This window comes from Eremomyces bilateralis (genome assembly GCF_010015585.1).
Source record: "Eremomyces bilateralis CBS 781.70 unplaced genomic scaffold P152scaffold_3, whole genome shotgun sequence".
Classification (NCBI taxonomy): domain Eukaryota; kingdom Fungi; phylum Ascomycota; class Dothideomycetes; order Eremomycetales; family Eremomycetaceae; genus Eremomyces; species Eremomyces bilateralis.
This window is the reverse complement of record NW_022985069.1, coordinates 1,217,202-1,244,736: the sequence shown is the minus strand read 5'-3', so window position 1 is coordinate 1,244,736 and position 27,535 is coordinate 1,217,202. Positions and strand designations below refer to the sequence as shown.

Genomic DNA, 27,535 nt, shown 5'->3' with positions numbered 1-27,535 from the left:
TCCCACCATCAACTCCCCTGTCGCAAATTAGACATGGCGCTTGGCTGCGACTGTTCGGTTGTTCGTCAGTCTGACGGAGAGCGTCATTCTGGTTCCTCAGCAGCACCCCAGATGAGAATGTGTTCAGAAAATGGTCGATCGGGGCATTTTGTTGTCGACATGAAGTGCACAGAACTACATACTTTAATAGTCAGTCCCTTATGTAGCCAGTAGATCGATCGCCAAACGTCATCCCCCAAAAAGGCCGATTTCAAGCCTGCAACCCCACTCTCCCCCTCGCCTTACGCCTCTATGCAAGCCCAGCTTCATCAAGCGATGGGCGTCCCCGTCCCGCTCAGTGGTTCCGGTCGTCGGCTCAAATATAAATCCTCAACTTTGTCCTCTATCCAGAGGAATCTGCAGTAATACCAGTATATCGGCATGATTCTCTGTTTCTATACAGTACCATCGTAGCCAACCTGAACCCTGGTTGGAGCCCCAGTGAAGCCCCACCGAACCTCGGCCAAGCGCTGAGGACCTTGATTAGAGAAAAGACGAGCCTCACCTCCACAATCAGGACGGCGATCCTAACGCTGCCGCGAAGTGCGGCATTGTGACACCACTCATCCGTAGCCGCTCGCCATAATAATGCGAAATCCTATCGCCTGCGCACCATGCCGCACCGCAAAGCGGCAATGCATCCACCATGACGCCCGCCCTCCCTGCGACCGCTGCCGAGCGCTCGGACGGGGCGACACCTGCTATTTTCCTCCGCCGGGCACCTCCATGCACCACCGGCTGACGAAAAGCGCAAGACGACAGCGAGAATCGGGGCGAGACGGTGGGGAGATCAGCGGCCGGCGATTGGCATATTACCCACCGTCCCCGGGACCACAACAGGATGGGGAGGATGGTGGGAAGCCGAGCATCATCGACCCGAAACACCAGGGAAAGGTGGTTGGCGGATGGATACCGGCGAAGCGGACGGATGTGGATTTGACGGACGTGAATCCGTATAGATATTTTACGGACGAGGTGAAGAACAGTTATTTGAGATGTAGCTACAAGTGGAGTTTCTTGCATACGCCGACCTTGTTGAAGAAGGTCCGAAAGGAAGAGGTGGAGCCAGCCGTGATATGGGCGATACTGGCCCTGGCGATAAGGTTCGTGTATAACCTGCTGCAATTCAAGACGAGGAAAGAAGCTGAGTGCGATTCAGATTTTCCACAAGAGCCCCCGAACCATTCTCTACCCCCATCGAAGCCAGCAACACCTTCGCCGCTCATGCCCGCAACCTTCTCCAACTCTCCCTCGAGGTACCGGACCTTACCACCATCCAAACCCTTCTCATGATCACCGGACACAGTTGGGGCTCCGGAGACGGCCAGAAAGCCTGGATGTACCTCGGGCTCGCCGTCCGAATGGTTCAGGTGCTACGGCTCTGTGAGGAGGGTGAATACAAAGACATGGAAACCCTAACCGAAGAAGAGTTTATCGAAAGCGAAGAAAGGCGGCGAACAGCCTGGACCTGTTTCTTAATGGACAGCTTGCTCAGCGGTGGGAAGGGGAGGAGGAGAGGCTTGTCGGCGGACGAAATGCAGGTGCAATTGCCCTGCGAAAGAGACAGCTTTGTCTTTGGCGAGGCCGTACGAACGGAGTCATTGAGCCCTGGATGTTATAACTCCGGACTCTCGTTAGGATTTCCGACCGGAGAACTGGGCCTCATTGCCTACAGCATGCGCGTCGCTGACATATGGGGTGACGTTGCGCGATGGGCTTGTTCTAGAGATGCAGAAGATCAATTACCCTGGGATCCGGATTCGAAGTATCAGATCCTGACACAACAGCTGGAAAAGTGGCGCTCGTCACTCCCGCATCGATTGCAGTATCGTAAATCGGGGCTTCATGGACACAGTGCGCTGGACCAGGGGCAGGCATACGTCTATATGCATTCGATATACTTTATGAGCGTCATGTTCCTGCAACGACAATACGTTCCGGTTCTCGGCCCGCAGTCCGAACAGAAGCTCTTCCCGAACTATTTGGCCGGCAAAGACGATCCGAGCTGGATCGAGTGGCAGCGGTACTCGAAACGGCAGTTATACCACACGGCGGTTACGGTCTGCGACATGATGGAGGAGATCCGAAGCTTTGGGCTATTCTTCCTCCGTGGCTTGGTCCCTTGGACGGGTTTCACGATCTATACGGCCATCGGCGTCATGCTCTATCAGCTCAACTTCTCTGATTCAGAAGACGACCCGGCGGTCACCATCCGGGCGAAGGAGCGCGTCAACCGAGGATGTTCATTTCTGAGAGAGATGAAAGGCCATTGGCCGATGGCCGATGCGCAATTCGAGACCATCAGGCGCATGCAAGCGTTCTATCACAAGGTTCAGAACCCAAAAGAGGGAGTCTCTCCCGACGAGCGGTCCGCCCTTGGCGAAGCGCTCGTGGATTACGGTGCCGTTCAACAAGCCCTCAGTCCGCAGGCGAGTAGTAGTGCAGACGAACCATCTCCATTATCCGAAATTCAAGCCAGCGCTGTAAGTACCGTCCACTATTTCTCTCGTTGTTCCGTGTCCCTTTCTTGTCCGAATGACCGTGCTCACATATGCCAGATGCCATCACCAACTGGATACCAAGTCTCCCCTCCACAACCGCAAAGCACCTCTTCACCCGCTATTGCCAAACGCTCCGTTTCTCCACCAACCCAACCGCTCGCCCTCGACTCCGTAATACGGCATGGGTCTACTGTGCCCGCAATGCCAATTCTACAGCCTCCTGCACAGCAAATGCTGCAGCCACCAGACATCATTCCCACCGTTCCACCGGACGCATATCAGGTAGGCCCCTCCGCACCGATCGCGGAAACGTGGCCGGGAGATGTGAATTTGTTCGATTTCTCGAATTACGATCTTGAAATGGTTGACTTTGACACGGTGGCGACGGATGCCACGCTGATGTTCTGGGAGGACTTTCCCGGCCAGGTGGAATTTTCCTTTCAATGAGTGCGCCAGCGACCGGGCTTGAGGTGTTATCAGACACCTCGAAGGGTTTTCGATCAGCTTGATGATGATGTTACATGACATGAGGATCAAAATCACGAGTATCGATGACTTTTCGTACTTGAAGGGAACCTCTCTAATTTCGGTATATACGGGTATTTGAGCGTTATGAATATGGTTGGAGATACTCTCGCTAGCAAACTACCGGACAGGTGTCACTGGCCCGACTGATGTCCCTGTTTTGCAATGTCTTAGCAACGTTTGGGTCTGGAAAGCAGCCATTTCAATTTTTTAAACAGCATATGATAGATCAATTCAGCTATAAACCCCCACATCCTCCATTCAATATCAAGATCTACACTATGATTTTGGCAGCCATTTTCCCACAAGCAAGTGTCAAACCAGTGACCGTAGAACGATTTACCGAACCACGACCAGTGCTTAACGCTTGACAGCATCCGCATAGTCAATGTACTCATAACAAAAGTATCTAACGGTGTCAGCCCAGGCCACGAAACCAACACAACATGCTGAACTTACCCGCCCTGGATATCCATCAAGTTGGATATAGTGGTATTGGGGATAAGGTCGAACACGGTTAATATGTCACCAAGCTTGACAGGATCAGTTACCACCTCATCAGTTGGCTTCCATGTAGGTGGACCACTGAGGTTGCCTCCAGGTCCTCCCGGGAACCCCCCCGGGAAGGTGAAGTTGCCCGGAAAGCTGAAGTTGCCTGGAAAGCTAGGAAATCTATCAGGGAGTCCACCGGGGAATCCTATGAGATGAGCAGCTGTTAGCAGTTTTCCTTCTCCTACTAGAGTAGCCGTCCGGATGGCAAAGAAATCCGGGCGTACCTGGAAATGGCGGCGCAGTTCCATTGCTTCCCGCGCCGAAAAGGGGGTTTCTAGAGGTTTTACGGCCCGAAATGTCGGACAAGCGCTCTGGCTTTTGTTTCTGCCTGAACATAGCTTAGCGATATATGTGAATGAGTGATCGGGATGCACGAACCAATCCCACCAAACCTTATCTAGCCAGGTGTGGTGCAGATAGAAAACCGGATCTTATGGAGTGTCAGCGCGGTAAAATGGACGGTGCGTACGCCATACCTCCGGGAGATGAAATGGGGTTCTGTAGAGAATTCAGTCTTAGTATCAGTCTCGACCGATGGGTTAGGACATAACACATACAAGCATAACGCCACCCACCCCGCCATGGAAGCCGTTATGTGGACCGCCATCTTCTATGCACTGCCATGCCTGTTCAAACTTGTCCCATTGGTAGCAGTGGTCAATGTACTCCTGGCGAGCCCCCAGGGTTGCACCATTGGAGAAACGGCGCTGGATGCAGTACTCTGTGTTCTGAAAGCCCGGACCGGTGTGCAATGTGTAGTTCTGGAACGGACCATCCGGGACGCAGACCAACTGATCCACAACGCCACCCCCGAAGCCCGTTTCGGGATCAAACACGTCCGAGTCTTGGATCTTGCCGATGTCCAATTCCTCCGCCCAGTACGGCTGATAACCCTCGTAACCGCACTCGGTCCGCAGCAAGTGCTCGTGGGTGTGCATGAGCATGCGATGGAAAGGCAAGAAGTACCCGGTGCCGTGCATCGTGGCGGCGAGAATCTGATGCGGCTTGACCAGGTCGTCGAACCGGGTCACGGCTCCCGGGAGATCGAGTTGGGAGGGTTTGCCCATCAGGCAGAGCTCTGCATTGATATACGCCTTCTTCTCTTCCTTGGACAACGCTTGCCTGTGATGTTGTCAGGCTGTGTCGAGACCATCATGTTAAATCTTACGAGAAATTTACCATGGTATTCTTTTCTCTATATCGGTACATTTTTTGGGTTCCGGTGGGTGAACGCCATCTGGTGGGTGACCTCCTTCACCGTCGTCGTGAGTCTGCGGATCAGCCAAAGGAGCAGCCAGGCCAGGACTCAATGTCAAGAGACAAGCGAGTACAGTAGTAAGGATCATAATGAATGACTTGTCTCCTTGGCCACGGAGAAGAGATTAGACCTACTCCAAGACAATCCATACTTGCGGGACTAGGCGTCTAATAGACACACTTTTTAAGTCTCCTAGGCTACCTAGGTAGACGACGCATCATTTCCGGGCTATAGCCATGCCAATGAGGTCTACTATTTCCAGCAATTTATATTGAATGTTTAACGACGGAGTGCTCACTCCGTACCTCTCGACCCCGGATATGGGAACAAATGAATGTGATATCGATGAACCAGGGAGTAGCCACCTGGGGCTGGTGCCTTGGTACTTCCCATCGCATAGTCATCGCTGGGCGCTTGGCTTTGTGTTATGAATTTATTATTTGATTTAACTTCGTAAGCGGTTCGACTCTAAGACGTTAGGCATAACTGCACACCCTGATACGCATATCTGATTGATGGTGGTATCTGTCGTATCCTCAGTGAGTGAGCGAGCAAGTCTGAGTCAAGTGCAGGTGGTGAGGTAAGGCACCCATATCCATAGTATATTGGCCTCAGGCACTTGACCCTCCGGGGGGGGGCGAAATTGAGTTACGTCTCTTGGCATTCCCCCAACCATCACCACCATCACAGGCAGGCCCAATTCGCTCAAAAACAGCATAATACCAAAAAGTATACTCTTTTCCTAACTAAGCAACTACTAGAGGTCTGTTTTGGTGAATTCTCCGCCGCGTTCTGGTTAAGATCGTGGGAACTGTGCATAGGGGAATGCCAAGAAACGTAACTCAATTTCGTCTCCCCCGGAGGGACCTTAAAGTATGATCAAATTGATTGATCGTGATTGGCCGCTGCTGCAGTAATTATCAGCGATTGGCATCGCCAACAGCATCTGAGGTCTGTAATAATTCTCCCTTGTTTTCTCCTCTTCGTTAGCTTTGGTTAGCCGCAGATAGGAAAATCGAAGTCATCGAACCTAGCTTCTTTCTAGAATGTATCAGGTGTTAAATACTTTTCAGCTTTGCGAAGATCTCTAACCCCGCAGCTGTTCCTATTGTGCGAGATTGGGAGGCCGTTGAAACTTCGAACTTGAAACATGACGATCACTTTCAGTCGAGAGAGGCTTCACGTGTTCGTTGAAAGGTCAATATAAAGTATAAATGCCGAGAGAAGCTTATTGACTTTAGAGCCGCTGTCCGCTAACCCATTGATATTAAGTTAAATCCCTACAATTGCACACTGGTTCCGGGCCGATTCTGATATCATGAAACGCCAGACCAGCTTGACATAGATTGCCGTCATATCTCTGCCGCACCCAGTCGATATTGTTTCGCCGGCCACGCCGTTCTTGTCATCAAGAGGGCTGACGCGTTTTGATTCCCTAAATTGCGAGCACTCTTGCGCAACGGCTAGTCCCAAGATCCAAACGTCTGTCGGTCGTTGATTCGTTAGCAGCCAAGGGGTCGAAACGTAGATCCTGATGCGAACATCACGATCTTCCTCCTCATCAGGGGAAATGGCTCCGTCCATGGCTCCAGATTACGCAAGCTGCCACTGTATTGGCTGCTAATCTGATCGACCTTGTCGGTGATGGGGTGATACCCAACTCTTTGCATGCCTCATCCTAGGATGGGCCGATGGGGTCGTTCAGACTCTAATATATGCTTGGGTATTTTAATGACACTACCCTCCGTGTATGGATGATTGAAATGTGAAGTCATCAAGAGACTTGTCGCATTCGATTCTCTTCGTCAACTTATTGGCTCGTTTTTTAGGGACTCCCTACCAATCCTTCACCACGAGAATTTAGACGATATGGTCAAGTTCCTGCCGCTTGCAGCTGTGCTGCAAGCAGCCATCTTGTTCGAGGCAGCTCACGCTCATGGCGATGTCGCCAAAGAGCTGCGCGTGCGCAATGAGTTCATGGCGTCAATCGGACCGCGAGCGGTCGACGCCTGTTCCGAGCAGCTCAAGGCGCGGGGAGTTAGTGGGAAATTGGCGGCGAGGAGAAATGCCCTCATTAATGAACACCGCCTGAAGCGTCGCCTTTCAAGGAGTGAGCGGTGCAGGTTGTTGGCAAAAGCATGGACGAAAATGACTGACGCGGAAAATAGGGGACATGCTCCATGCCCGCGACCTTAGCCAAGTGCTGTCCACCAACCATCGCTACAACGGCACTAATATCACGCCGGAAGCGTCTGTGGAGGCGATCTTCGGCAGCAACAATGAGACGGTGCTGGCACCTGAGACGACAGAAGGTCCATACTGTAAGTTTAATAGACACTTCGGCTCAGAATCAGACACTGACAACCAACAGACGTCTCGGGTGAGGTTATCCGGTCTAACCTGGTCGAACAGGAAGAGGGTGTCGACCTCATTACCGACATTCAGTTCATTGATATCAATACCTGTGAACCCATTCCCGACGCCGCCATTGACTTCTGGCACTGTAACGCCACAGGAGTGTACGGCGGCGTCGCAGCCGGCGGGTTCATGGGGAATGGCGACGAGGCTGACACGACCCTCATCAACAAGACTGCCTTGCGTGGAATCCAAATCACAAGCGACGACGGTGTTGTCACGTTCGAGTCGAAGTTCCCAGGCCACTACACGGGCCGCGCCGTCCATATCCACGGTTAGTTTTTCTCCCTCCTTTCTTCCCGCAGAGGCGAAAATACTAACTGACCGAAAGTGATGACCCACCTCAACTACGAGAAGCTCGCCAACAACCGCATCACCCAAGGCAACGTCTCCCACGTCGGCCAGCTCTTCTTCGACCAGTCCCTCATCGGCGAGGTCGAGGCCAATGCGCCGTACAACACCAACACTGCGCGCCTCACCACAAATGAACAAGATGGAATCATGGCGCAGACTGCCAGCGGGCAACATGACCCAGTCATGGAGTACGTGTACCTCGGAGATACCGCGGCTGATGGTATCTTCTCGTGGATTACCGTGGGCGTTGATACTACCTACTCCAGGGAAAACGTGATGGCCGCGGCAGAGTGTGGAGATGACGGATGCAAGCTGAACGAAAATGCCGGTTTCCCAGGAGGCCTAGGAGGTCCCCCCGGTGGCTTCCCAGGGGGTTTCCCAACTGGTGGTTTCCCAGGCGGTTTCCCGGGTGGTTTCCCAACTGGTGGTTTCCCAGGTGGTTTCCCAGGTGGCGTTCCAACCGGAGTCCCAGGGGTTTTCCCCCCTGGCGTCCCAGGAGCCGTCCCGAGTGGCTCACCAAGTGGTCTCCCAGGCACAGAAGGTGGCTCCGCAAGTGGCTCCCCTGGCGGTTCTCCAAGTGGTTCTCCAAGTGGTCGCCCAGGAGCTGGTCCCCCAGCTGCGGGACACGACTGCGGCCATGAGCATAGACGATGAGACTTGACTCGCTTGTTCGATCTCGGGTGATATTGCCGATCCCCAATACATGAGAGAGGTTCATTGCTCGGTGTCTTCTGCGCAGTGTATTTCTAAGATATTCATGGAACTTGAGCATAGGAATGGCCGATTTATCAGGGGACCAAGCTCAATGTCTCGAGTTAACTGAGCATTGTACAAATAAACTACCATATAACATGAAATTACTCTACTATACCCTAAAGGTAGGACACAACATACGTTTAAATATTGCCATTCTGTCTAACCACGCAGCAATTGCGCCGCGGACAATAGCCACCCACTTCTCAGTACAATTGAGCCACAATGCAGTGATCCCCAACTCATGATCGAACTTTCTGCTCGAAGCACTCCCAGCGTGCGCCAGATCCCTATCATAGGCAGACATATTTTAGAAAATGAACCCTTTCAAAAATAAGGCTACCAGTAGTTAATCCTCGAAACTTCCGAGGTGTCTCGATTTACGACTCACGAATATGTTTTATATTCGGCGTTTTACCGCTCCTATCTTGTTGCAATCTTTCATCTCTCGTCGTTACCGATTTTTGGCCTACTGTTCCTCGAGCGATGTTTGAATTCCTGTTGTATCCCATGTGGGGTGGCTACACTACCTAATCCCAAGGATATTCCTCCCAAACTTCACTGGATCTCATCACCTTCTCGGAGCGGTCCTGCTGAGTTCGAGTTGTCCGCAGCCAGGACGGCTTGCTCATTGAATTGTCTGCCGACTCTTGGGTATTGTCCATTCTTACCTTGTTCCCTTCTCCTATCGTTATTATTGCCCTTAGACTGGGATCAAATTCGATAATCAAATTGTCCGGCTCCCATTCAGGTTGGTACTCAAATGGTTCGATAGCACTCGACTTGAGGAGGTTACGGCGATGAGAGTTGCTCGTTCCGCTAGCTTTCCAATGCCAAAGGTTATTTCCTACGGAGGTCATCCCGACTGTCCACTCGCACCGGTATCTATTCTCATGACTCGTTTACCGGGAAAGGAGTTTGGAGAGGCTTACAAGGACCTCAGTGATGAAGAGCGAGAAAGCATATTCACAGAGCTGCAGACCATGCTACATGTTATGCGGGATTGGCCCAGTCCTTGGAAGGATGAACGCATCTGCTCTATTGTTTGGGGACCCATCAGAAGTGTGCGTGCTCCCAGTCATTTGATCGGGCCATGCGAAGATGAATCCGAATTCAACAACTGCCTCCTCAAGCCCTCGACTGGTCCTGGATTTCATGGATTCCCGAATCGAGAATTGAAGGACGAGAGCCTTGCTATTGCGAAAAAGATGGAGTCCAAGCACCACGACATCGTCTTCACGCATGGTTATCTAAAGTAGCCCAATATAATGGTCTACAAAGACCATGTTTCGGGGTTCATCGACTGGGAGTCCGCCGGCTGGTATCCTACGTATTGGGAGTTTACAACGGCGATGAGATTCTGTCCGACGGATAATTGGTGGTATGATTTTGCTTCAAGGCTTGGAGGAGCTGAGTACATGGATGTAATGAAGAGTGAAAGGGCGCTTACAGCATTAACTGTTGACTCTATGTGTGGTAGTAACCACGGCTGGGTGTACATCAGCCAATTTTGTAGGCAGGCCTCTCTAGCGTGGCATTTCAAAGATTTGTACTCTGATTGTGTATGGTACTAGTTGTGGAGAATCCATGACCTGCGAGATATCGAGATAGAAGTGTTCAGTCATTATACTCACTAAATGTCTGCAAAGAACGAGATTAAAATAATAGGTTGAGATAAATAGATAATAAGTTGAGACATTATTGAATGGATTAAGAAATAATGATTGACGTCTACCATATCGCCAAGACGCTCCCTTTCAGCCCAACCCCGTCCGATGAACTTCTTGTCGATCGTCCTAAACCGGAATCCCTGTCTCCCAAACAAGCTCTTCACGACGCCAACTTTCCAATCGTCTGCATTTGTTCAATTGCCCACCACATAAAAGATAATTCCTCCGTGTGCCATGCCCAAACGGACCATCATTCCATCCAACCAATTCCACTAATAAACCTCCCTTCCCTTCCCCCTTCGACTACCGGGGACCCTTCCACCCTCACCCACCATGGCGACCACCTACAAAACCGCGTATCTCCAGCTCTACAACTTCCTCTCCCTGCTCGCATGGTTCGCCGTGCTGGTGCGCGTGGTGCTGATTACGCAGGTCGCAGGTTGGCGGCATGTGTACGAGGTGAATGAGGAGTTTGTGCGGTGGACGCAGAGCGCGATGATGTTGGAGATTGGACACGTGCTATTCGGTATGTATTGGAATTGGGATTTTATTTCTACTTCGGCAATGTTTGAATTGGTCCTAAGGAATATGTCAAAATCAAGTCTCGAGTCGATGCTTCCAAGAGAAATTTCCTTGTACAGTCAATTTTTATTTTTGGTTCTTTCCTCATTGGCAACAACGCGCCATAACCTCTGTATTATTGCACTTCAATCCCCCATGCCCTACAAGTCACTTAATGTGTATATAACGCCGAGCTATATCGACTACAATTTTTCCTCTATAGCAACCTTACCGCAGCTAACCAACCCCAGGCTTCGTCCGCTCCGCCCTCCTCACCACGCTGATACAAATCGGTTCCCGCATCCTCCTCGTCTGGCCGATCGCCTATTGGATCCCCAGCGCGACCTCCACGAACCCCTTCTATGTGACCATGCTGCTCGCGTGGAGCATCACCGAAGTGGTGCGGTACGCGTACTTCGTGTTCCAGCTCTCCGGGCGGGGTGTGCCTGGGTTTATCCAAGGGTTACGGTGCGTCTTACCCAGCTTCATCTTTCCTATCCCTTCCAAAATCCTGCATGAGGAAATGGATGGGATCGGAGTTTTTCCATATAGAATTCGAACGTGAACTCACGACGACTTTACTCTGTAGGTACAACACGTTCTTCATCCTCTACCCGCTCGGCATCGTCTCCGAGTGCGCGTGCATCTACTCCGCCATCGCCGATGCGGGGAACCTGCATCCGGCCCTCCCCGCGGCGCTGTATGCAATTCTGGCGATCTATGTGCCCGGGAGCTATGTCATGTATACGCACATGATGAAGCAGAGGCGAAAGGCGGCGAGGGGGAAGCAGAAGATTTGAAGGAAGGAGACCAGAGGCCCAAAATATGACGGTTCTGGTGGGCTTGGTGGTGCCAGAGATGTGATCTTGGGTGTGGTTGAAGACTGATTTAGAGAGGCAATATAGGTCGATTTGCGACTGCAACCAATGAACCCTTGGATGACTTGGGAACATGGCACCAGCCGGGTTAGAAAAGCATTCACGGCATTGGTACAGTACGATGCAGTCCTCGAGGCTACCGAAGCGCGATTCACGTCACTGTACAGACGGCAGATAGAGGATAGATATAGTAATAAGTTGAATATATTGGAGGAGTGAGGGTCTCGAATGCTCACTCGTGCCCTGCCACATGGCGGGCCTATGTATTACATGATCCGGGACCAACCCAAATGATATGAACTCCTTTGCATTCCGTGCGGAATCCTAGTAAATCCCCGTGAATGAAACCCCAGCACTTTTTCCCATCCGAAAGTGCACCTAAATTTGGGACGACATCGCTCATCCCAGGACGCCGCGCAGGTAATAACAGAAAATCGTGGTCGATTATGCATCATGCATGACAGAATTCCATCGCTTGAATGCCGAAAAAGCCAAATCCTCCTCTTCCCAGACCGAAATCCGATCAAATCCTAATGAACTTCACCCGCGCTCACCTCCTGCGACTCCTCTGCTTCCACCTCCTCCCTCCTCCCCCACACCTCCCCATCCACCTCCTCCAACATCCTCACCACCTCCACCACTCCCCGCCTCCTCTCCCTCACCGCCCCACTCGCACTACTCTCCGCCACCGCCCCTCCACTCCCCCGCCGCTCCACCTCCCCACTCAACCGCCACCCCACCAAACTCTCATTACTCCCCCTCCTCTCATCCGTCCCATCCACCCCCACCCCATACCGCCGCAACCCCTCCACATCCACCTCCTCGCATGCCTCGTACCCCGGCGGCGACGCCGGCACGTCCTGATAGATCGGCGGCGCCTCCTCGTCCCACGAGACGCCCAGCCCCGCGCGCTCCGTCACCTTGACGTCGACGCTCGTGCGCAGGATACGCGCCGCGCCGGTGGGCGTCGGGTGGTTGGGGCGTTTGGCCGTCGCCCATTCCTCGGCGACGATCATCTCGAGGATGAGGCGGTGGGTGATCTGCAGGCCGGCGGGGCTGGCGTTGGTGCAGGTTATGGTGTCTTTGTGGGGGTGGGGGTCACGCGGGAGGTGGGCGGGGGAGAGAGGGAACTCGCCTTCCCAGTCGATGGTGCCGGTGTCCGGGGTAAAGTCGGACTTCCAGCCGGTGGAGACCTCACCTTTGCTGAGGATGGTGACGGTGTCGTGTTGAAGGCCGTTGGCAGGGCCCCCGACTTTGGCGAGGTGCTCGGGCTTGGGGCAGGGGGGGGAGGTGCTACGGACGGTTTGCTCGAGGCGCCAGAAGAATTTGCGGAGGCGCCAGCGGAGGTGGATGGGGACGGTGGGGACGAGGGATGAGGCGGGGGCGCGGAGGGGGTTGGTGAGAGTGCTGATCTTCGTGAGGGTGAGGGAGATGGGGATAGAGCCGATCGGGTAGATGATGGTGGGGTGGGTGATGCGGGCGGTGAGGGCGGTGGGGGGGAAGACGCGGACGGAGAGGTGGGAGTTCGTGGCGGTGGGGAGGATGGCGCGGGAGAGGTGAAGTTCGTGGCTGAGCGTTGCTGGGACGGGTCGGAGGGATGGCTGAAGGGTGGGTGAGCTGGTTGGAGAGCGGGCTTTGGATGGAGGGGGGACGAGGGAGGGTTTTGGAACGGCGATGGCGGTGAGGCGATAGATAATACTGCAGAGAGATGTTCGACAGGTGGTCGGGAGGTAGCCGGCGAAGAGGTAGGAAGCGGGGAAAGAGTGTTTCCCTCTGGCAAGCTTGAGGCTTGAATGACCCTCCGGTATTAGACTGAACTTAGTGAGTTCCTCCACTTTGGTCGCACATTCTTTGCAGTGTGACGAGACTGGTTTTTTGAACTCTGTGACACTTTCGACTGTCACGTCGAAGCTCTCAATCTCCACCAGCTCATCGTAGACGGTCAATTCAATTTGGCCGCTGAAAAGTGCACCGGTTGATTGCTCAGGTGCGCCATACGACACCAACGGCGGTGATTCGACGAAGAGCTTTAATGCTAGCGATGAGTGCTTGGGGTCTTCCTGTTGATGCGGGTGTTGGTGATGATGTTTGGCCTTTCGGGCGAGGCTCAACCCGGTTTTCTTGACCACGTCCATGCCGCCCGCCGTATCGGAATCGGTTGAGGAGAGGGATGTGGTTGATCGTTTGAAGGGGTCCACCGAGTATCTGGGAGCAGATGAACTGCTTAGCCGTCTACCCACGAACGACAACAACCGCCCCGGCATCTTGGTGATGATTTGGATATGACCCGTATATATTCAATATGGAAGAGTAATCGAGTGCTCGAAAGGGTTATATGAGTTGAAAATGAGATGCGAATGCGCCGCGCTGATGACGTGCTTGTTCACACTCAAGAAGGGTGGTGGAGTGATGGTGCCAATAATAAATAAATTGACTTGAGAAAAGCGTGACTGAACTTTCCAGCCCCGAGTCGGTCTGTATTAAAGAAGAGAAAGTGGCGACAGGTAGGGATACGCGACTATCGCAATGGCAATGTAAAATTGAGAGAGGCGCGATGGTGTACAAACGGCGGAGATGCGACTCACTAAGATCGAGGTACTTGAGGATGTGTATACAAAAAGAACGGGCACCCCTCACATTTAAACGGAATTGCGGATGAGTCCAGAGTCGACCCGGGAAGACCAACGGGAACTAGCCTCACCTGCTCATTTGGTCTTCAGGGAGCCACGAGGCGATCCGGACGTGATTGAGTTGTTGGTCGTTCACATTTTCGGTCCCTCAGGGCATCTTTGGATCATGGTTTACGTACGACGAAGGATGTGGAGTTGGTGAATGGAACGCGGACTGGATCCAGGGAGAAGTTCTTTATGGTCATGGGCCCTCTAGCCCCGCTTGGTCATTACTGAGCTTTTGTTAGCCGGGAAATTTATATCCCGATGGATGTTAGTGCACTGTGAATACGGAGATTGAACCAGTTAAACCGCAGGGAATGTTACAAGTTACCGACTTAATTTATATCGTGCGACAATCCTAGCCTTAATGGCTGAACCTCCTTGCTCCATCAGCAAATGTGCCGTCTACTTCGTCATCACCTGGCCGATCCTCCACCCATTTCGCCTTGTGCGGCATTTCTGTTTTTGCATTTGACAATTTCACGCGATGAATGTCGCAATTTCATGAATATTAAATGCCAGCAATTCCTTTCCTTGCTACGGTCCTTCACCACCAGGCACCAACAGACCCCAAGACTGATGGAGAGCCGTTTGAGTCACAGCTGAGCCAGCGACTGATCCTTGGGAGCCGCCGTGTTACCCGATACCACCACTGCATGCAATTCCAACCTTCCCATCACGGGCATCAGGCCATCAGAGAGAGCGGTCTCGAGCATCGGCAAGGGTTGGAATTTGCAAAATTTCATGGCGCGATCATGCAATGTCAAGGAGTCAAGACACAAGAGCCCAGCCATCTCACGATCCCCAGATTTTCCCAAGCGCCCTTGCTAGCCTTGGCTACGGGCACTTAGCGGGATTATTCTTGAAAGGTGCTCTGGCGTTCTGGGTCTCCTGGAGACTCTACTTGATCTTTGCCAAAATAAATGCCACAGGCAGGGTCACCAAGTGGCTTGTTTCTTATTAATATTCTTGGACTGTTGAATTCGGTGTGCCTTGTTGACTGTTCGTCACCTCCTCTCCTATAGCCCTGGCGGCTGGCTCTCGCTCGCTACGTCAAATAAAACTCTACCTGTCCGGTGTGGTACATCATTACCCCATTGAAACGACCTTGTCTATCTTCTCCGCGGCCACCCCTCCGTCACCCAGGGTCTGAATGGTATTGTTATTGAAATTCCCATTGTGATGAATCACTTTTCCATCCCCGATGCCGCCTTGCCGCCCATGCCCCGAAAATATGTTGTAGATGCTCGGGTCCATTGCCTGCCACTGGTGAAGCAGGCAGTTCAACAGGGCGAAAATGGCTGAGGTGCATCTGATAGACGAAGAAACCCCTCAACGCATCCAGTCGCATTCCTTGCTATTAGGTAATGCTGCCTCAACAGGCGAAGGGCTCGGCTCGGCGTCTGGATGTGGTTTCTCCGGTACAACCTACAGGATGATGCGGCTCCCAGACCACCCGTCGTAAAATCATTGCTTTCAAATGCAACTTCAACGGTTGCTTTGAAGCTGACAGTGTATTGGTGATGGAGCAATTGGAACATTGGATCCACCATGCCGGCACCTTTGATCCATCGCGCCAATTTGACTGCTGCTAAGTGCTAAGATCATTCTCGATGCTCATCTTCAGCGCTAGAAAAATTTCGAACATCAACAAAGCGTTTCCATGGAGCCAATCTGTAAATGGTGGTTCTAACTGGGATCCATCGCAAATTTTCACATTTTTCAGGGACCGAGCGGATATGCTTACCAGTCATTGCCAGGTATCTCCAGCCTTAAAGGTGGAAAGTCGGCCACCTCCGATGGAATGCGAATATTGTTATCGTCTACCAAGTTCCAATTCTTCATTTTTTGGTATTTAGGATGTCACTAATTACTCTATGGGAACTCGGGTGCCCAGTCTACCTAGGAATTTATCCATCGAGCCTTGATTTTATCAGCTCGCGAAGTCAAGATCTAGGCTTGGGATGCTGACTGGCTTCGCAAGTCTAAGCATCATGATCGATCAGATTTCGGGGTTCCCCTGCGGTCGATGAGATAAACCCCTGACGATATCTGATTTCTGGTTCCATTTGGCTCGTCTCCAGAGCTCTGTTCCGTTAGACTTTTCTTTTGGACCCGTACCGGTATCTGTTCACATTAAAGTCAGAGTCGTAAATAGGCTCATTTTATCGCGACGCATAGTTGGCGAATTGGTGCTTTGTTCACTTGCGGTATATCACAGCTCCAGTACCTCTCGTCTTAGTCACAACGGATTAATATATGCATGGGCTCATGATCTACACCAATTTCTAAAATCTGCATTCCTTCCCCAGCGTCACTAATCTAGGAACCAATATACACCTGAGAAATACCCATGATCTCCTGCTCCTCGCCATCCATCATCTTGTTCAACGCATGCGCTTCGGTGTCATACGTCGCCACGATCTTCAATTTGTCTCCCGATCTAACATCGCCAAAATCGATACACGAGGTAGTGTCGCTGATATGCGTGAGTCCTGGGTTCATGGCATCTTTATCAAAGTCAGTCAGTTGTACTGTTGCCGAAGGCTGCCGGAAATCGCATGTAAGGCTTGAGGGAACATACCTTGTCCCTCAGTGTACCCAACCCTCCGGCCGTAGATCTGATCGCTGGTACAAATGACCTCGCCGTTCTTATACAGCTTCACCACCTTGCCTCCGTCGTGGACGTGGCCAGTGGCGCTGAGAAGGCGACCGCTGACGCTGGATGTCCATCCGGAGTTCTGGAGGTCGTACTGGCCATTGCGGGGCTTTACGGAGGAGGTGCCGCAATTGCCCGTGACGTCGAGCCATGCCATCGAGACCGCCTTATATTCACGGTCGGTGGTGGTTTCGTATTTCTATCCCAACGGTTAGCGTTCGAGGGTCGAGGAAGAATGAAGTCTCTAGGTACGTACCATGACGATATAGTAGTTCCGTTTCTTGTCCAAGTCGTTGACAAGATCGTACAGCAGCATCATACTATCGCCAGCACCGACCTTGATACCATACTTGTACTTGCCTATTCCCAAGTCAGCTTCTTTGCACACTCATTCCGACCACACTCCCACTCACCATTGATCCTAACCGGCGTCCTCTCATTCCCACTAGCGAAGATCCTCTGTGTCCCGATCATAACCGGACACACCAAATCCTTATTCCCTAGCCCCATCAAACTCAGCACCATATGATGCAACCACGCCCCCTGATCGATATTCACGCTCTTTCCCGAATCATCGTACAAATCCGCCTGGATCCCCGTGATGAAGCAGTTCGTGCACGGCACCTTCACGTTCGCATCGATCCGATTCTCCAACATCCCCATCGGCCCGATCGAGTACGGCCCGTACTTCATCTCCACGATCTGCGTGCCGGGGACCTTGGTCGTCTCTAGCGACTTCTCGATGAACGCGCCTTCAGGCAACGGTCCGTCGGTGGTGGGGGCCGCGCCGGAGGAGCCGGAGCCGCCCATGTCCATGCCATCCATCCCGCCGGAGGAGCCGGAGGAGCCCATGTCCATGCCAGCCATATCATCGCCGCCGCCGCCGCCGCCGCTGCTGCTGCTGCTCGAGCCGCCGAGACCCCCGAGTCCACCGCTCGAGCCGCCTAGGCTACCGAGGCCGCCGCTCGAGCCACCCAGACCACCGAAAAGGCTACTAAGACCGCCAGAAAGACCGCTGCCACCAAAAAGTTGGGGCGCTGCGGCGACCAGCCGGGTGGTGGTGAGAAGGAGAGAGAAGGAACGCATGATGAAGGATGAAAAGAGTGACGGATAACAATCAGGTGTGGGATGAACGATAAACTGCGTTGGAGAAGAGAAGGAGAAAGAAGGGGATGCAAGAGAGGGTGGTATGAAGCAGATATATATCCGCTGACCTCCTTACGAATAGAAGATACTCGGCGGAGAGTAGATAGGTTACATTAGATCCCTCATCCCCACCCTCGACTTATATGAGCCTACTTATTTATTCGATCATCTGCCACTCCATTTAGCGAAGGGGGCCATCCTATCTCCTCCCTTTACCTCGCACTCACCCCTTGTTCCTAACTACAAGTTAATCATTCGGCACTCAGCACATGGAAAGCATGTTAGATCGGCGCTGCGTCCGTGCGTATAGAGACGAAACACCTTGGGAACGCAACCAAGCAATGCTAAGCATCCCAAGACAATCTGCACAGATACGAACGCGAGTCTTGTCGGTGATAAGCGTGACCACGCATTTCTTAGCCATAGATTAACCAGTTCATTTCGTCGATATTACCTCTCCACAGATTGCTTTTGTTGTTTCGTCCCTACTCGACATCTATTTGCGGGGAGTTGTTTATGGTTAATTAATATGCTTGTCATATAGCATGGCGTCCGGCCAATCAGTGCTGAAGGAGGACGGCACATTGAAATGGAGCGACAGGATCCGAAATTCCGGATAGTACGGAAATCGGAGAATAAGAAAAGTTAAGCATTGTAAATTAAATCGTTGGAGCTTAATTGGGCTTGGAGGTTGCGAGGCGAGGCTTGGTGAGGGTATGCCCTATCTGACTGGTCCCGAGTTATATTACGCTTTAGAAGCCGACGTGAAAGGGATAAGAATACGTCATGGAACAATAACGTATACAGCGAGTAGAATATTCTTTAGGCAGACGAGATCTTTAGGAGAAATAGGACTGGTCAGTTTGATTTAGTGACACAAATGACTGATCATAGTACCATTGAAGATATGGCTCCTAATGTAGTGACGGAACCGAAATTTAGGCATTAATACTTCCTCACTCGATCCAAACAACGCTGGTAATAGTTCGGAAAAGATGTGACTGCTGTCTTGTTAAGCATTGAAATCCGTCTGGGCGCTCAAGTCGAGAGCGAGATCATTGCGAGGTTCCATGTGCTCCACGCAACGAGTAACCTATTATATTAGCCTGCCTGATATCTCCGCATTATAATCTTAGTTCCAAGGCTCGTTTAATGACATCCGAAGATCCTCTCTAGGCACTGAGGTCTACATTAGGCTAGCCAAAAGAGGGGAGACATGTCGGGCACTTTATAGATGATTCGAGAAGACCATGAAGAGGACGATCCTGGTTGACCTCGCCACTACGAGGCTACATGGATGCTGGGATGGGATCATCGGAGAGCTATTAACGTGGTACGTAATCTAGAGCTGGAAAGGAATGGCACCAGGAGGTTCCGCGGCAGGTAATTGAAATGTGGCAGTGGTAATCATTTGACATTCAGGGTTGAGACCATTCTTGCAGTTCGTAAGTACCGTAGATGTAGGTGACGAGTACTTCATTAGATATAAAACCAGCTGGATTTCCATCTAGTGGCCTGTAACTATGTGCAGAATTGCTGTTAGCCAACGAGTCATTACATTAGATACCTTCGCCTTCCCCGGCAGCTGTGTTCCCCTCCCCCTCCATCCAAGACCACATCCTCTTTTTCCCTCAAGAATCAATCCCCAGCCCTCTTCACCACCCTCACAAACCCCGTCTCCCTCGCCTCTGCCACCGCTGGCGTCGCCATTCCCAACGGCACCAACGTCGCACCCAACCTCTCACTCCTCGGCTGACACTTCTCAAAATCCGGATCCACGCCCGTCAACTGCGTCGGCTTCGCCATCTGCGGATGATAGTCGTCCATCCCGATCGTCGGGCAATTCGTCGTGTGCAGACAGCTCGGCTGCCCCAGATACGCGGAGTACGGCACCGGCGTGTTCAGGTCCCGCAGGTCGATCGCGAACGTGTTGGTCCGTCCGCCGGGCTTTCCCCGCTGCGTCGACACGTCGGACGGGTGCAGCGTGAGGACCACATCGTGGTGCGCGTGACCGCAGGGCGTCTGGTTGTATTGGCCGCGGTGCTTGGCGGCCGAGACGTGCGCAAGGGAGACGTAGATGGAGGGGGAGGTGAAGGTAGTGCCAGAGAGGACGGTGGTGACGGGGGGGTCAGTCGGGGTGGGGTTGAGGGTGGTGCGAGGGGATTCGCAGAGGCCGCCATCGGGGCCGGCTACGGTAACGGGCCAGTAGTAAATGGTGGCGTCGCCGCCGGCGTAGATCTTGCATTGGGATTCGGTGGGGCATGGGAGGTAGGGGACGCAGTGGGGTTTGTTGGTGGGATAGGGGAGGGATTTGTTCTGTGACCAGGATGAGTAGGCAGAGTCCCAGGCGTCGGCATAGGGTTTGCAGTCATCTTCGTTGATATTGCATGTCGGACTTGGTTCGGTGTAGGTGGAGGATATGTAGGTTGTATATGGGTCCGTGGTGACGAGGGAAGTGGTGTAGCGGGTTGTATAGGGCTCCAACGCTCGTGGGATGCCGTCACAGAGTGTTGTAATGGGGACATCGGTGTCCTCTATCATGGATCCGACGTGCTTGGTCGTCAGGACGGTGGTGATGACTGTCTCATAGCTTCGAGATGAGCTATCCCACTCTTGCCAGGAGGACCAACAACATGCTGCAGCTTCTGAGCCGGGACCTTGGGGACAGTCCGCTGTGAACATGTCAGAATCTATATCGCAATCAGTTATCTTGCAATCTGACCTAGAACACGTTTGAGCAGCACACTGCCACTAAGAATCAATGACTGGAATATCGTTCTCCTCATCGTGACACTTTATTCAATTAAGACAGGATATACTTGTTCAGACTGATAGCAAACTAGTCTTTCACATTAAGCACTGCTACTATTAAATCATTCCAAAAGGCACTGAACCAAAGGACAACGGAGATCAGACACAAATGAACGAGCGGGCATCAGACGAACATAATGAAGTTACATATAAATCCCCGCAGTTCGACGAACGGAAAGTGGTACGAGATGGGTATGTAGGTTCAATATAACGGGAGTACAGAAAGTACAGAACGGGGAGAATCGCTGAAAAATAGGTCCGAGTCATGCCGGATGCAGTATAGAAAATGAACACGAATATGCACACTATATTACATGGGGCCAAAATTAGAAATATCTTACACGAGGTCCCACCGTCGGCATCCTTCGTGATGGAATATCTCCGAGTTGAGAGGTGTTGTCGATTCGTGCATGCTTGGATCTTTGATGACAGGCAGGAAGTTTTGTAACCGCATGTGACATCCTGGAGCTTCCTTGATGGCAGTGCAATTGCTCAATTGCTCAATTCCACGAACGAGATTCCGGAACCTCTATTCTATTAGGTGGCCAATATTGATCGCATGCAGGGAAGGCAAGGGTCTATATTGGACCAATATCGCGATTCAAGCTCGGACCGAGACGTTGCACAGATGTTTCTTCTGGCAATCCGGAGATCTGTATCGGGCAGCTGAGTTTCGCACAGTCTGACCATGAAGATGGAAGCTGTTTCTTCGAGGATAGGTCTTTATAGTTTCATGACCTTTGATTCTCTGATGACTCCTCGGCTGACAAAGCGAGCTTGAGTTGCGCGATCTGATCGTCGATAAGAGCAATTTCGGTGTCAAACACTAGTATTCGTTCTTCGAGATGCTGTTCATATTCCTCGTTGGACAGCAGTTTGAATGGACTCCATTTGGATGCAGCGAGGCGATGCAGCATGGGCAGTCTCAGACGCGGATCCAGTTCTTCATCAAGTAATCGCTGTTGATGCCTCGAGTCTAGGAATTCGACCATACTTTGGCCACCCAAAGCCGCGATGGTCCAAAGGAAGATAGTTGGCCTTAAAGTACCCTTTTGACCTCCTGAGAATATAATTAGCCTGTGTTTTCCCCACGGTTTTCCTCTCATGCTTACCGAACCGCTCTTGCATCAGACCGGAGCAGCCACCGGAGATACCAGCCGCAACGGTAGTCCAGAGTACACGATCAGTAGAAGTGACGTTTTCAGGCCCGCGCAGCGTGCTAGATGCCGCAAGGCCCGCAGACCGAAGAGTCCAGAGAGTGCTTCCCCAAAAGAAGTAGCTCAATCCGCCTGCTATGACTCGTAAACCTGGGTGTGGAATGCCTCGTAGAACGCCAACGGTTCCAGCAGTCAGACCCCCAAATACACCTGAAATATTATGAGCTAGAGTCCTGTAGACAAAGGGAGTAGATTAGACAGGATAAAGGATATGGAACAGCCAGTTGTATGAGACGAGCGGGCGGATATATAGGGGTTGGTTTTGGTTGTAGGTAAAAAAAACACAGAACTCACCTGCACAAGCGCCAAAGGCCGCTATTGATTTAATTGTAGGATTAATCCCGACTTGAGGAAGAGTCTTGTCGTCCTCATTGTGATGGTCGCCCATTTTTATATGTACCGGTGCGATGCCCTCTACCCATTTAGGCTGGACGTGTCTTGCAACCACTCGCGATGTTCTCGTATTGCACTGGCGCACATGTATAAAAAGCGATGGACCAACCCCATGAACGCCTCGCGCGGCAAATCAAAGAAGAATGTGAGATAAAGGAGATAAGATCTGATACCCAAGCGTCTCAGTAATCAGTTCTCCTGACACGACGACAGTGTTTTTTACTATGATACACATAATGCACAGCCACACCTAGTCTGGCGTCCAATCGAGGAAGGAGCACCGGTCCACACTTTCCCTCGGAAATGGCTTGGCATCGCCCGCCCAATTTTTCGCCCAATCCACCAGACTTCAACTTCACGGCATTTCGTCTTCAGGCATCGCAGCCTGCCCTTCTATAATCATTCTGCTGCGGCTTAATTCTGTTCGCTCATCAAACCGCTTTCCCGTTATCGACCATCGAGGTTCAACGAGCCTCTTCTTCTTCCCACACTCCGCGCGTACGCCCAGGAGCAGCGCGCAGTCTGTTTGCCGCAATCATGGGTGAGTGGCCGTGCCCCTATGCTGCCTTGAAGATGGCGCATATCTCTCAATACCCTCGTTGTGCCCTTCTTAGAGCGCATATGATATTAGGAGACATATCGCTGACGGTTCTGCCATGATATAGCGCCCCCAAAGTCCAAAACCCAGAAGATGTCGCTCGGCGACTTCCTGGGCGACCAAAGTACGAATTGAGCCTTAAATTATCGCCGGGTATAACTAACGATGTTTTGCAGCCCTTGGATCATGGGCCGATGAAATGGAGGATAGTCCAATGCCTTGTAAGTCCGGAATATCAAGACCTTGAGGTTTCGTCATTCTAACATGTATTAGCCGGTAAATATAATTTTCCACCAGCCGATGTATCGCTGCGAACAGGACTAACTGTTGAGAAGCCGATGGTCGAGGATATAGCTCGGAAAGGAGGACTTTCAGCTCTCAGCCCGGATTCGGTGGTGGCGATCGTGGTTTCGGTAGGCAACCTCATTTCTAATGTCACAACCCGTGAAGTTGAGAATGTAGCTAATGCTTATGTCAGGCACCGACCGTCCCTTTGTCCCCCGCGAGCTACTCCCTCTCCCCACCAAACCGCCCTTCACCGTACATCTAGGAAACCTGTCCTATGATGCGACTGAGACCGAGATTGACGGTTTCTTCACTGGATGCCAACCCACGAGCGTCCGCATTGTCGAGGATAAACTCGACCATAAGCCCAAAGGATTTGGCTATGTTGAATTTGCAACGCTGGATGGACTGAAGAAAGCATTGGATCTCAACGGAACCCAATTCCAAGGCCGGAACATCAAGATTAGCATTGCCGAACCACGTATGTATGTCCACTGACAAACAATATCAGTATACTAATTGGAACAGAAAAGGATCGTCTCGAGAGCAACCGGGATTTCGGTGACTGGTCACGAAAGGGACCTCTGCCTGATCTTCCCAATCAGAATCGTCGTACCTCCGATAAAGGCGGTTTCCGAGGATTCGATGCTGCATCGGATGCCGGAAGTGACGCTGGTGGAAGACGTGCTTTCAGACCTGATGATGGAAAAGTCCGAGACTTCAACAACTGGGAGCGTAAAGGCCCCATGTCCCCTGCCGGTCCTCCCGCCCGAGAAGGTGGACGTACTCGCGAAGGACCGCCCCGTGAACGCAACCTGTCTCCAGCTCCAGCATGGGGCGAGGGACGTTCCCAAGACGGCTCAAGACCTCCACGAGGCGAATTCCGCGAGCAGGCGGAGCGAGCCCCGACTGCGGCCGAACTTGACTCCGCTTGGCGCGACCGAATGCGCCCTGACGCACCTGCCAAATCCCCCATCCCCACTCCCGAAGCCAGCACGCCCACCTCCCCCGCTGCTCCTCCCGCACCTGTTGGTCGCCCGAAGCTGAACCTCCAGAAGCGTACCGTCTCCGATACGGACTCCGGTCCGTCCGCTGCCGCTGCATCCGACGCCAAAGCCAGCCCCTTCGGTGCCGCCCGACCCATCGATACCGCAGCGCGCGAGCGTGAAGTCGAAGAGAAGCGACAACTTGCTATCCGACAGAAACGCGAGGCGGATGAGAAAGCCCGCGAAGATAAGAAGGCCAAGGAGGTTGCCGCAAAAGCTGCCGCCGAGAAAGCGGCCGTTGAGAAAGCCGAGAAAGCGGCCGCCGAGAAGGAGAAGCCGGCCCAAGCTGCTGCCACGGCACCGCAAGCGAACGGCAAGCCTGCAGCCGAGGATGGGAAAGCGAACGGCGAAGACCGTCCCGCCGGAAAGAGCTATGAGATCCTAAGGCGCGAGAGCACGGACAAGGGCGAAGATGGCAAAGACCGTAAAGAAGATGCGACCGAGGCACCTGCTAACGGGGAAACCGCTGCAGCAGCTCGTCCTCGTGAGGGCCGTGAAGGCAATGAGAGGCCGCGTGGTGGTCGTGGCGGTAGGCCATACCCGGCTACGAAGCGGAATGATTCGTGGAGGAAGCCCACGGGGCCGCCACAGACGGCACCAGCGGCTGCAGCTGAGGCTAAGGCAGAGCCAACCGCGGAGGCAGACGCTGCACCGGAAGATGATGGATGGAGTACCGTGCAGTCTGGGAAGAGGGGCGGGAAACGCAATACAGGAAGGGGGCAGGCATGATGATATGCATTCAAGATGTCCTATTCCATTCTTCCATCGAATGATATGGAACGATCGGGCATGATCCATGATCGCGTGGATCTTCGGCACGTCAAACCGCATTACGACTGTCGAACCTAAAAGTGGGAGCATCAATTGGGAAGGAACTCGAACAAAGCCTGCTTTCTTTTCTATCCCCCGTGCGGAACCCCCGTCTATGTATGCTCTCATCGAAAGCTTTTTCCTTTCTCTCTCTCACGCCGCCTCTGTAACAAGAATCGGAGGTGCATTTGGTTCGTTTCATGGGATCGATCGATTTGCCTGTTCTGTCGCAACCTTGACTCCCCGTGAAAATTCCTTTATCCTGCATACATCCTTGTTTCCTCGATCCATCACTGCAACTTCATCGTGGCGCATTATCGGATGGAGCAAACACTGGGACAATAAAGGACTGGGATTCCGCCGCCTCTGCAAAGAGGCTCAACTTTCCCGGTTCACCTTACTTCTGTATTTCGAAAATTCCGCGGCGCATGGTAGAAAATCCACTTCTTACTTAATTCGGTGCCCCTCTTCATGTAGTGATGCCGTTTATATAATCCGCCCCATCGTCTCCTATCGTTTCACCCCTCTACGCCCTCTTCTCCTCTAATCTCTCCGGACTACTTCCCCTCCTCTTTCCCACTCCCATACGTCTCCCTCAGCCGCCTCTCCAAATGCTCCTTCGCCGTCACCGCCTTCTCCCCCACTCGTTCCGCAAATCCCTGCCGATCCCTCTCATCCCCGCGATACTCCCCCACTAACTCACTTGGCACGGCCCGCAACTCCGCGCTGTCCACCGGATGACAGAAATACGCAATGCTGTACCGATCGTGCGACGCCTCCGCAGGCAGCACGACGCGGTGCACCGCGCTCCGCAGCAGCCCGTTCGTCCAGAACGACAGCAGGTCGCCGACGTTGATCAGGATTGCGTTGCAGCCGGGCGAGCTCCCGTGCGCGGCGGAATCCTCGCCGTCGTTCCCCTCGGGCCGCTGCGACGGGCTGATGACAGTTGACAGGTTGGACGAGGGGTTGCCGCTCGTCAAGCCCAGCGGATCGCTCGGCACGGGCATCCAGCTGCCGTCTTTCAGCTGGATCTCCAGGCCAGATTCGCCGGGCCGTTGGAAGAGGAGGGTGAGGCTGCCATAGTCGGAGTGGGCGCCGGCGCGGACGTCGTCGGTGGCGGGGGGGTTGGAGGGGGCAGCGGAGAGAGGAGGGTAGTAGAGGAGGCGGAGGATGGAGCCGGAGGGGCCGGTGGTGGGATCGTGGGGGGGGAGGAAGTAGGAGGGGCCGCCGGAGGAGGTGGGGATCTGTGGGGGGTTAGTGATTCGATCTGATGGTGGGCGGAGTAAAGAAATACCTGGAGGCCGATGGCGAAGAGTTCGAGAATCCGGCGGCAGAGTCCGTGGCATTTCGAGGCGAACTCGCCCACGTACGCTTCGTGCGGGGACAGCGGACCCAGGGGTTGATTGGCGTGTCCAGATCGATACTCGCTGATATTGAACGCTTCTTTCAAATCACCTCGCTAGTAAGCTGGTCAGTCTTACTGCACTGTTTATATCCGCGGCCTTCAAACCGTTTCGAGAAAAGGAAAGAACAGAGAAATTGACTCGAAGGCTGTAAACCGCAGCAAAATAGACGTCACGTAAACATGCATATCATCACCATTGCGTACTTTCTGATGCTGAGGATCCAACGTCTCCCGCTCCATCGCCAACCAACCCCGATTACTCCCCGACTCAATCGAATTAATCGCCACCTCCTCCTTTCGCTCTACCGGTAGCTGAAAAAACCCCTTCGACTATTCCGAAACCCGTTAGCGATGTCTATGATATAATTCATGCCTCCTATCCCTCGCTTACGATGTTGAAAATCTGATCGATGTCGCCCTGCGCCAGGTCGTCGGCGGAGCTGGACGTGTTGCGGACGAAGAAGAATCCATATTCGCGGGCGGCGGCGACGATGTCGTGGGCGCTGTCGGGGGAGGTGAGATCGATTATTGGGAGCTTGAAGGCGGCCATGATCGGCAGGCTGAAAATGATACCTCTACTGTAGGGTTGGAAGCCGCGTATTATGGAGTTTACCTTAATAGCTGCTGATATCCGAGGCTGAGATATGTGAGGTTCCGCAGTGCATCATCATCATCGATCAACACTAAGCTAACATTATCTAAAATGGGGCTCCATCGTAACACTCAAATTATTATTACAACGAACTGAAAATATTCTTACGTGATTTGTTTAAAGATGAGAGCAACGGCACCAAAAAATCCGTCATCCTCCTTACTTCGCTCTACAAGGGACCGAACCTAGTGCGTTCATTCATCCTACCATACGCATTCGACTACATAGTGGAACTTGTGACAGCAGTCTGCTTTCGGATTCGCTTGTATTGTTGATTGCGTATCTGCCAGAAGGCGCAGTGTGAGCGGATATACCCATTACGATCATAACTTGCG

At 52.6% G+C, this 27,535-nt stretch overlaps 10 protein-coding genes across 10 annotated transcripts; 4 read left to right on the top strand and 6 right to left on the bottom strand.

Moving 5' to 3' along the window:
• Positions 1 to 420: 420 nt before the first annotated feature.
• On the top strand, positions 421 to 3,111 carry P152DRAFT_195648 (uncharacterized protein). Its single transcript, XM_033674295.1, has 3 exons — positions 421 to 1,142; positions 1,199 to 2,522; positions 2,598 to 3,111. Exons 1-3 carry the CDS (start codon positions 628 to 630, stop codon positions 2,985 to 2,987), a joined length of 2,229 nt encoding a protein of 742 aa, XP_033537377.1. The 5' UTR covers positions 421 to 627; the 3' UTR covers positions 2,988 to 3,111.
• A 201-nt stretch (positions 3,112 to 3,312) lies between these two features.
• On the bottom strand, positions 3,313 to 5,400 carry P152DRAFT_455466 (Di-copper centre-containing protein). Its single transcript, XM_033678793.1, has 7 exons — positions 4,797 to 5,400; positions 4,175 to 4,739; positions 4,094 to 4,115; positions 3,996 to 4,047; positions 3,842 to 3,945; positions 3,525 to 3,762; positions 3,313 to 3,474 (listed from the first exon to the last, which is right to left on the bottom strand). The coding sequence occupies exons 1-7, from the start codon at positions 4,961 to 4,963 to the stop codon at positions 3,426 to 3,428; spliced, it is 1,197 nt and encodes a 398-aa protein (XP_033537376.1). The 5' UTR covers positions 4,964 to 5,400; the 3' UTR covers positions 3,313 to 3,425.
• A 1,344-nt stretch (positions 5,401 to 6,744) lies between these two features.
• Positions 6,745 to 8,298, top strand: P152DRAFT_390215 (aromatic compound dioxygenase; the record flags this gene model as incomplete). The annotated part of the gene is made up of 4 exons (XM_033676032.1): positions 6,745 to 6,985; positions 7,044 to 7,196; positions 7,247 to 7,564; positions 7,622 to 8,298. 4 exons carry the CDS (start codon positions 6,745 to 6,747, stop codon positions 8,296 to 8,298), a joined length of 1,389 nt encoding a protein of 462 aa, XP_033537375.1.
• A 1,960-nt stretch (positions 8,299 to 10,258) lies between these two features.
• Positions 10,259 to 11,730, top strand: P152DRAFT_455464 (PTPLA-domain-containing protein). Its single transcript, XM_033678792.1, has 3 exons — positions 10,259 to 10,593; positions 10,880 to 11,096; positions 11,218 to 11,730. Exons 1-3 carry the CDS (start codon positions 10,401 to 10,403, stop codon positions 11,426 to 11,428), a joined length of 621 nt encoding a protein of 206 aa, XP_033537374.1. The 5' UTR covers positions 10,259 to 10,400; the 3' UTR covers positions 11,429 to 11,730.
• Positions 11,731 to 11,818: 88 nt separating this feature from the next.
• P152DRAFT_195533 (uncharacterized protein) lies at positions 11,819 to 14,454 on the bottom strand. The gene is made up of 3 exons (XM_033674294.1): positions 14,208 to 14,454; positions 12,344 to 13,711; positions 11,819 to 12,087 (listed from the first exon to the last, which is right to left on the bottom strand). Exons 1-3 carry the CDS (start codon positions 14,213 to 14,215, stop codon positions 12,057 to 12,059), a joined length of 1,407 nt encoding a protein of 468 aa, XP_033537373.1. The 5' UTR covers positions 14,216 to 14,454; the 3' UTR covers positions 11,819 to 12,056.
• A 2,046-nt stretch (positions 14,455 to 16,500) lies between these two features.
• P152DRAFT_471140 (uncharacterized protein) lies at positions 16,501 to 17,923 on the bottom strand (the record flags this gene model as incomplete). The annotated part of the gene is made up of 4 exons (XM_033681029.1): positions 16,501 to 16,688; positions 16,763 to 17,036; positions 17,094 to 17,197; positions 17,251 to 17,923. 4 exons carry the CDS (start codon positions 17,921 to 17,923, stop codon positions 16,501 to 16,503), a joined length of 1,239 nt encoding a protein of 412 aa, XP_033537372.1.
• A 1,698-nt stretch (positions 17,924 to 19,621) lies between these two features.
• P152DRAFT_471139 (uncharacterized protein) lies at positions 19,622 to 20,769 on the bottom strand (the record flags this gene model as incomplete). The annotated part of the gene is made up of 2 exons (XM_033681028.1): positions 19,622 to 20,655; positions 20,706 to 20,769. 2 exons carry the CDS (start codon positions 20,767 to 20,769, stop codon positions 19,622 to 19,624), a joined length of 1,098 nt encoding a protein of 365 aa, XP_033537371.1.
• Positions 20,770 to 21,326: 557 nt separating this feature from the next.
• Positions 21,327 to 22,625, bottom strand: P152DRAFT_195076 (uncharacterized protein). Its single transcript, XM_033674290.1, has 3 exons — positions 22,306 to 22,625; positions 21,907 to 22,161; positions 21,327 to 21,854 (listed from the first exon to the last, which is right to left on the bottom strand). Exons 1-3 carry the CDS (start codon positions 22,397 to 22,399, stop codon positions 21,526 to 21,528), a joined length of 678 nt encoding a protein of 225 aa, XP_033537370.1. The 5' UTR covers positions 22,400 to 22,625; the 3' UTR covers positions 21,327 to 21,525.
• A 45-nt stretch (positions 22,626 to 22,670) lies between these two features.
• On the top strand, positions 22,671 to 25,108 carry P152DRAFT_194699 (uncharacterized protein). The gene is made up of 7 exons (XM_033674287.1): positions 22,671 to 22,945; positions 23,070 to 23,126; positions 23,179 to 23,223; positions 23,276 to 23,278; positions 23,338 to 23,415; positions 23,481 to 23,768; positions 23,816 to 25,108. The coding sequence occupies exons 1-7, from the start codon at positions 22,942 to 22,944 to the stop codon at positions 25,060 to 25,062; spliced, it is 1,722 nt and encodes a 573-aa protein (XP_033537369.1). The 5' UTR covers positions 22,671 to 22,941; the 3' UTR covers positions 25,063 to 25,108.
• Positions 25,109 to 25,381: 273 nt separating this feature from the next.
• On the bottom strand, positions 25,382 to 27,247 carry P152DRAFT_195387 (Clavaminate synthase-like protein). Its single transcript, XM_033674293.1, has 4 exons — positions 26,940 to 27,247; positions 26,753 to 26,878; positions 26,438 to 26,602; positions 25,382 to 26,387 (listed from the first exon to the last, which is right to left on the bottom strand). The coding sequence occupies exons 1-4, from the start codon at positions 27,096 to 27,098 to the stop codon at positions 25,701 to 25,703; spliced, it is 1,137 nt and encodes a 378-aa protein (XP_033537368.1). The 5' UTR covers positions 27,099 to 27,247; the 3' UTR covers positions 25,382 to 25,700.
• Positions 27,248 to 27,535: the final 288 nt, after the last annotated feature.

Bases quoted from the DNA above. Each gene is read 5' to 3' on its own strand.
- P152DRAFT_455464 (XM_033678792.1), top strand. From the start codon at position 10,401: ATGGCGACCACCTACAAAACCGCGTATCTCCAGCTCTACAACTTCCTC. The intron at 10,594-10,879 runs GTATGTATTGGA...AACCAACCCCAG, and splicing joins GATTGGACACGTGCTATTCG to GCTTCGTCCGCTCCGCCCTC. The intron at 11,097-11,217 runs GTGCGTCTTACC...TTTACTCTGTAG, and splicing joins GGGTTTATCCAAGGGTTACG to GTACAACACGTTCTTCATCC.
- P152DRAFT_195533 (XM_033674294.1), bottom strand. The intron at 12,088-12,343 runs GTACGAGGCATG...GGGAGGAGGGAG, and splicing joins GTGCCGGCGTCGCCGCCGGG to GAGGTGGAAGCAGAGGAGTC.
- P152DRAFT_195076 (XM_033674290.1), bottom strand. From the start codon at position 22,399: ATGGGCGACCATCACAATGAGGACGACAAGACTCTTCCTCAAGTCGGG. The intron at 22,162-22,305 runs GTGAGTTCTGTG...ATAATATTTCAG, and splicing joins GGCCTTTGGCGCTTGTGCAG to GTGTATTTGGGGGTCTGACT. The intron at 21,855-21,906 runs GTAAGCATGAGA...TTATATTCTCAG, and splicing joins TCTGATGCAAGAGCGGTTCG to GAGGTCAAAAGGGTACTTTA.
- P152DRAFT_195387 (XM_033674293.1), bottom strand. From the start codon at position 27,098: ATGGCCGCCTTCAAGCTCCCAATAATCGATCTCACCTCCCCCGACAGC. The intron at 26,879-26,939 runs GTAAGCGAGGGA...GTTTCGGAATAG, and splicing joins TCGATCAGATTTTCAACATC to TCGAAGGGGTTTTTTCAGCT. The intron at 26,388-26,437 runs GTATTTCTTTAC...AACCCCCCACAG, and splicing joins TCTTCGCCATCGGCCTCCAG to ATCCCCACCTCCTCCGGCGG.
- P152DRAFT_455466 (XM_033678793.1), bottom strand. From the start codon at position 4,963: ATGATCCTTACTACTGTACTCGCTTGTCTCTTGACATTGAGTCCTGGC. The intron at 4,740-4,796 runs GTAAATTTCTCG...ACAACATCACAG, and splicing joins ATAGAGAAAAGAATACCATG to GCAAGCGTTGTCCAAGGAAG. The intron at 3,946-3,995 runs GTTCGTGCATCC...AGCTATGTTCAG, and splicing joins GATAAGGTTTGGTGGGATTG to GCAGAAACAAAAGCCAGAGC.
- P152DRAFT_195648 (XM_033674295.1), top strand. From the start codon at position 628: ATGCGAAATCCTATCGCCTGCGCACCATGCCGCACCGCAAAGCGGCAA. The intron at 1,143-1,198 runs GTTCGTGTATAA...AGTGCGATTCAG, and splicing joins ATACTGGCCCTGGCGATAAG to ATTTTCCACAAGAGCCCCCG. The intron at 2,523-2,597 runs GTAAGTACCGTC...CACATATGCCAG, and splicing joins CCGAAATTCAAGCCAGCGCT to ATGCCATCACCAACTGGATA.
- P152DRAFT_194699 (XM_033674287.1), top strand. The intron at 23,416-23,480 runs GTAGGCAACCTC...TGCTTATGTCAG, and splicing joins TGGTGGCGATCGTGGTTTCG to GCACCGACCGTCCCTTTGTC. The intron at 23,769-23,815 runs GTATGTATGTCC...TAATTGGAACAG, and splicing joins GATTAGCATTGCCGAACCAC to AAAAGGATCGTCTCGAGAGC.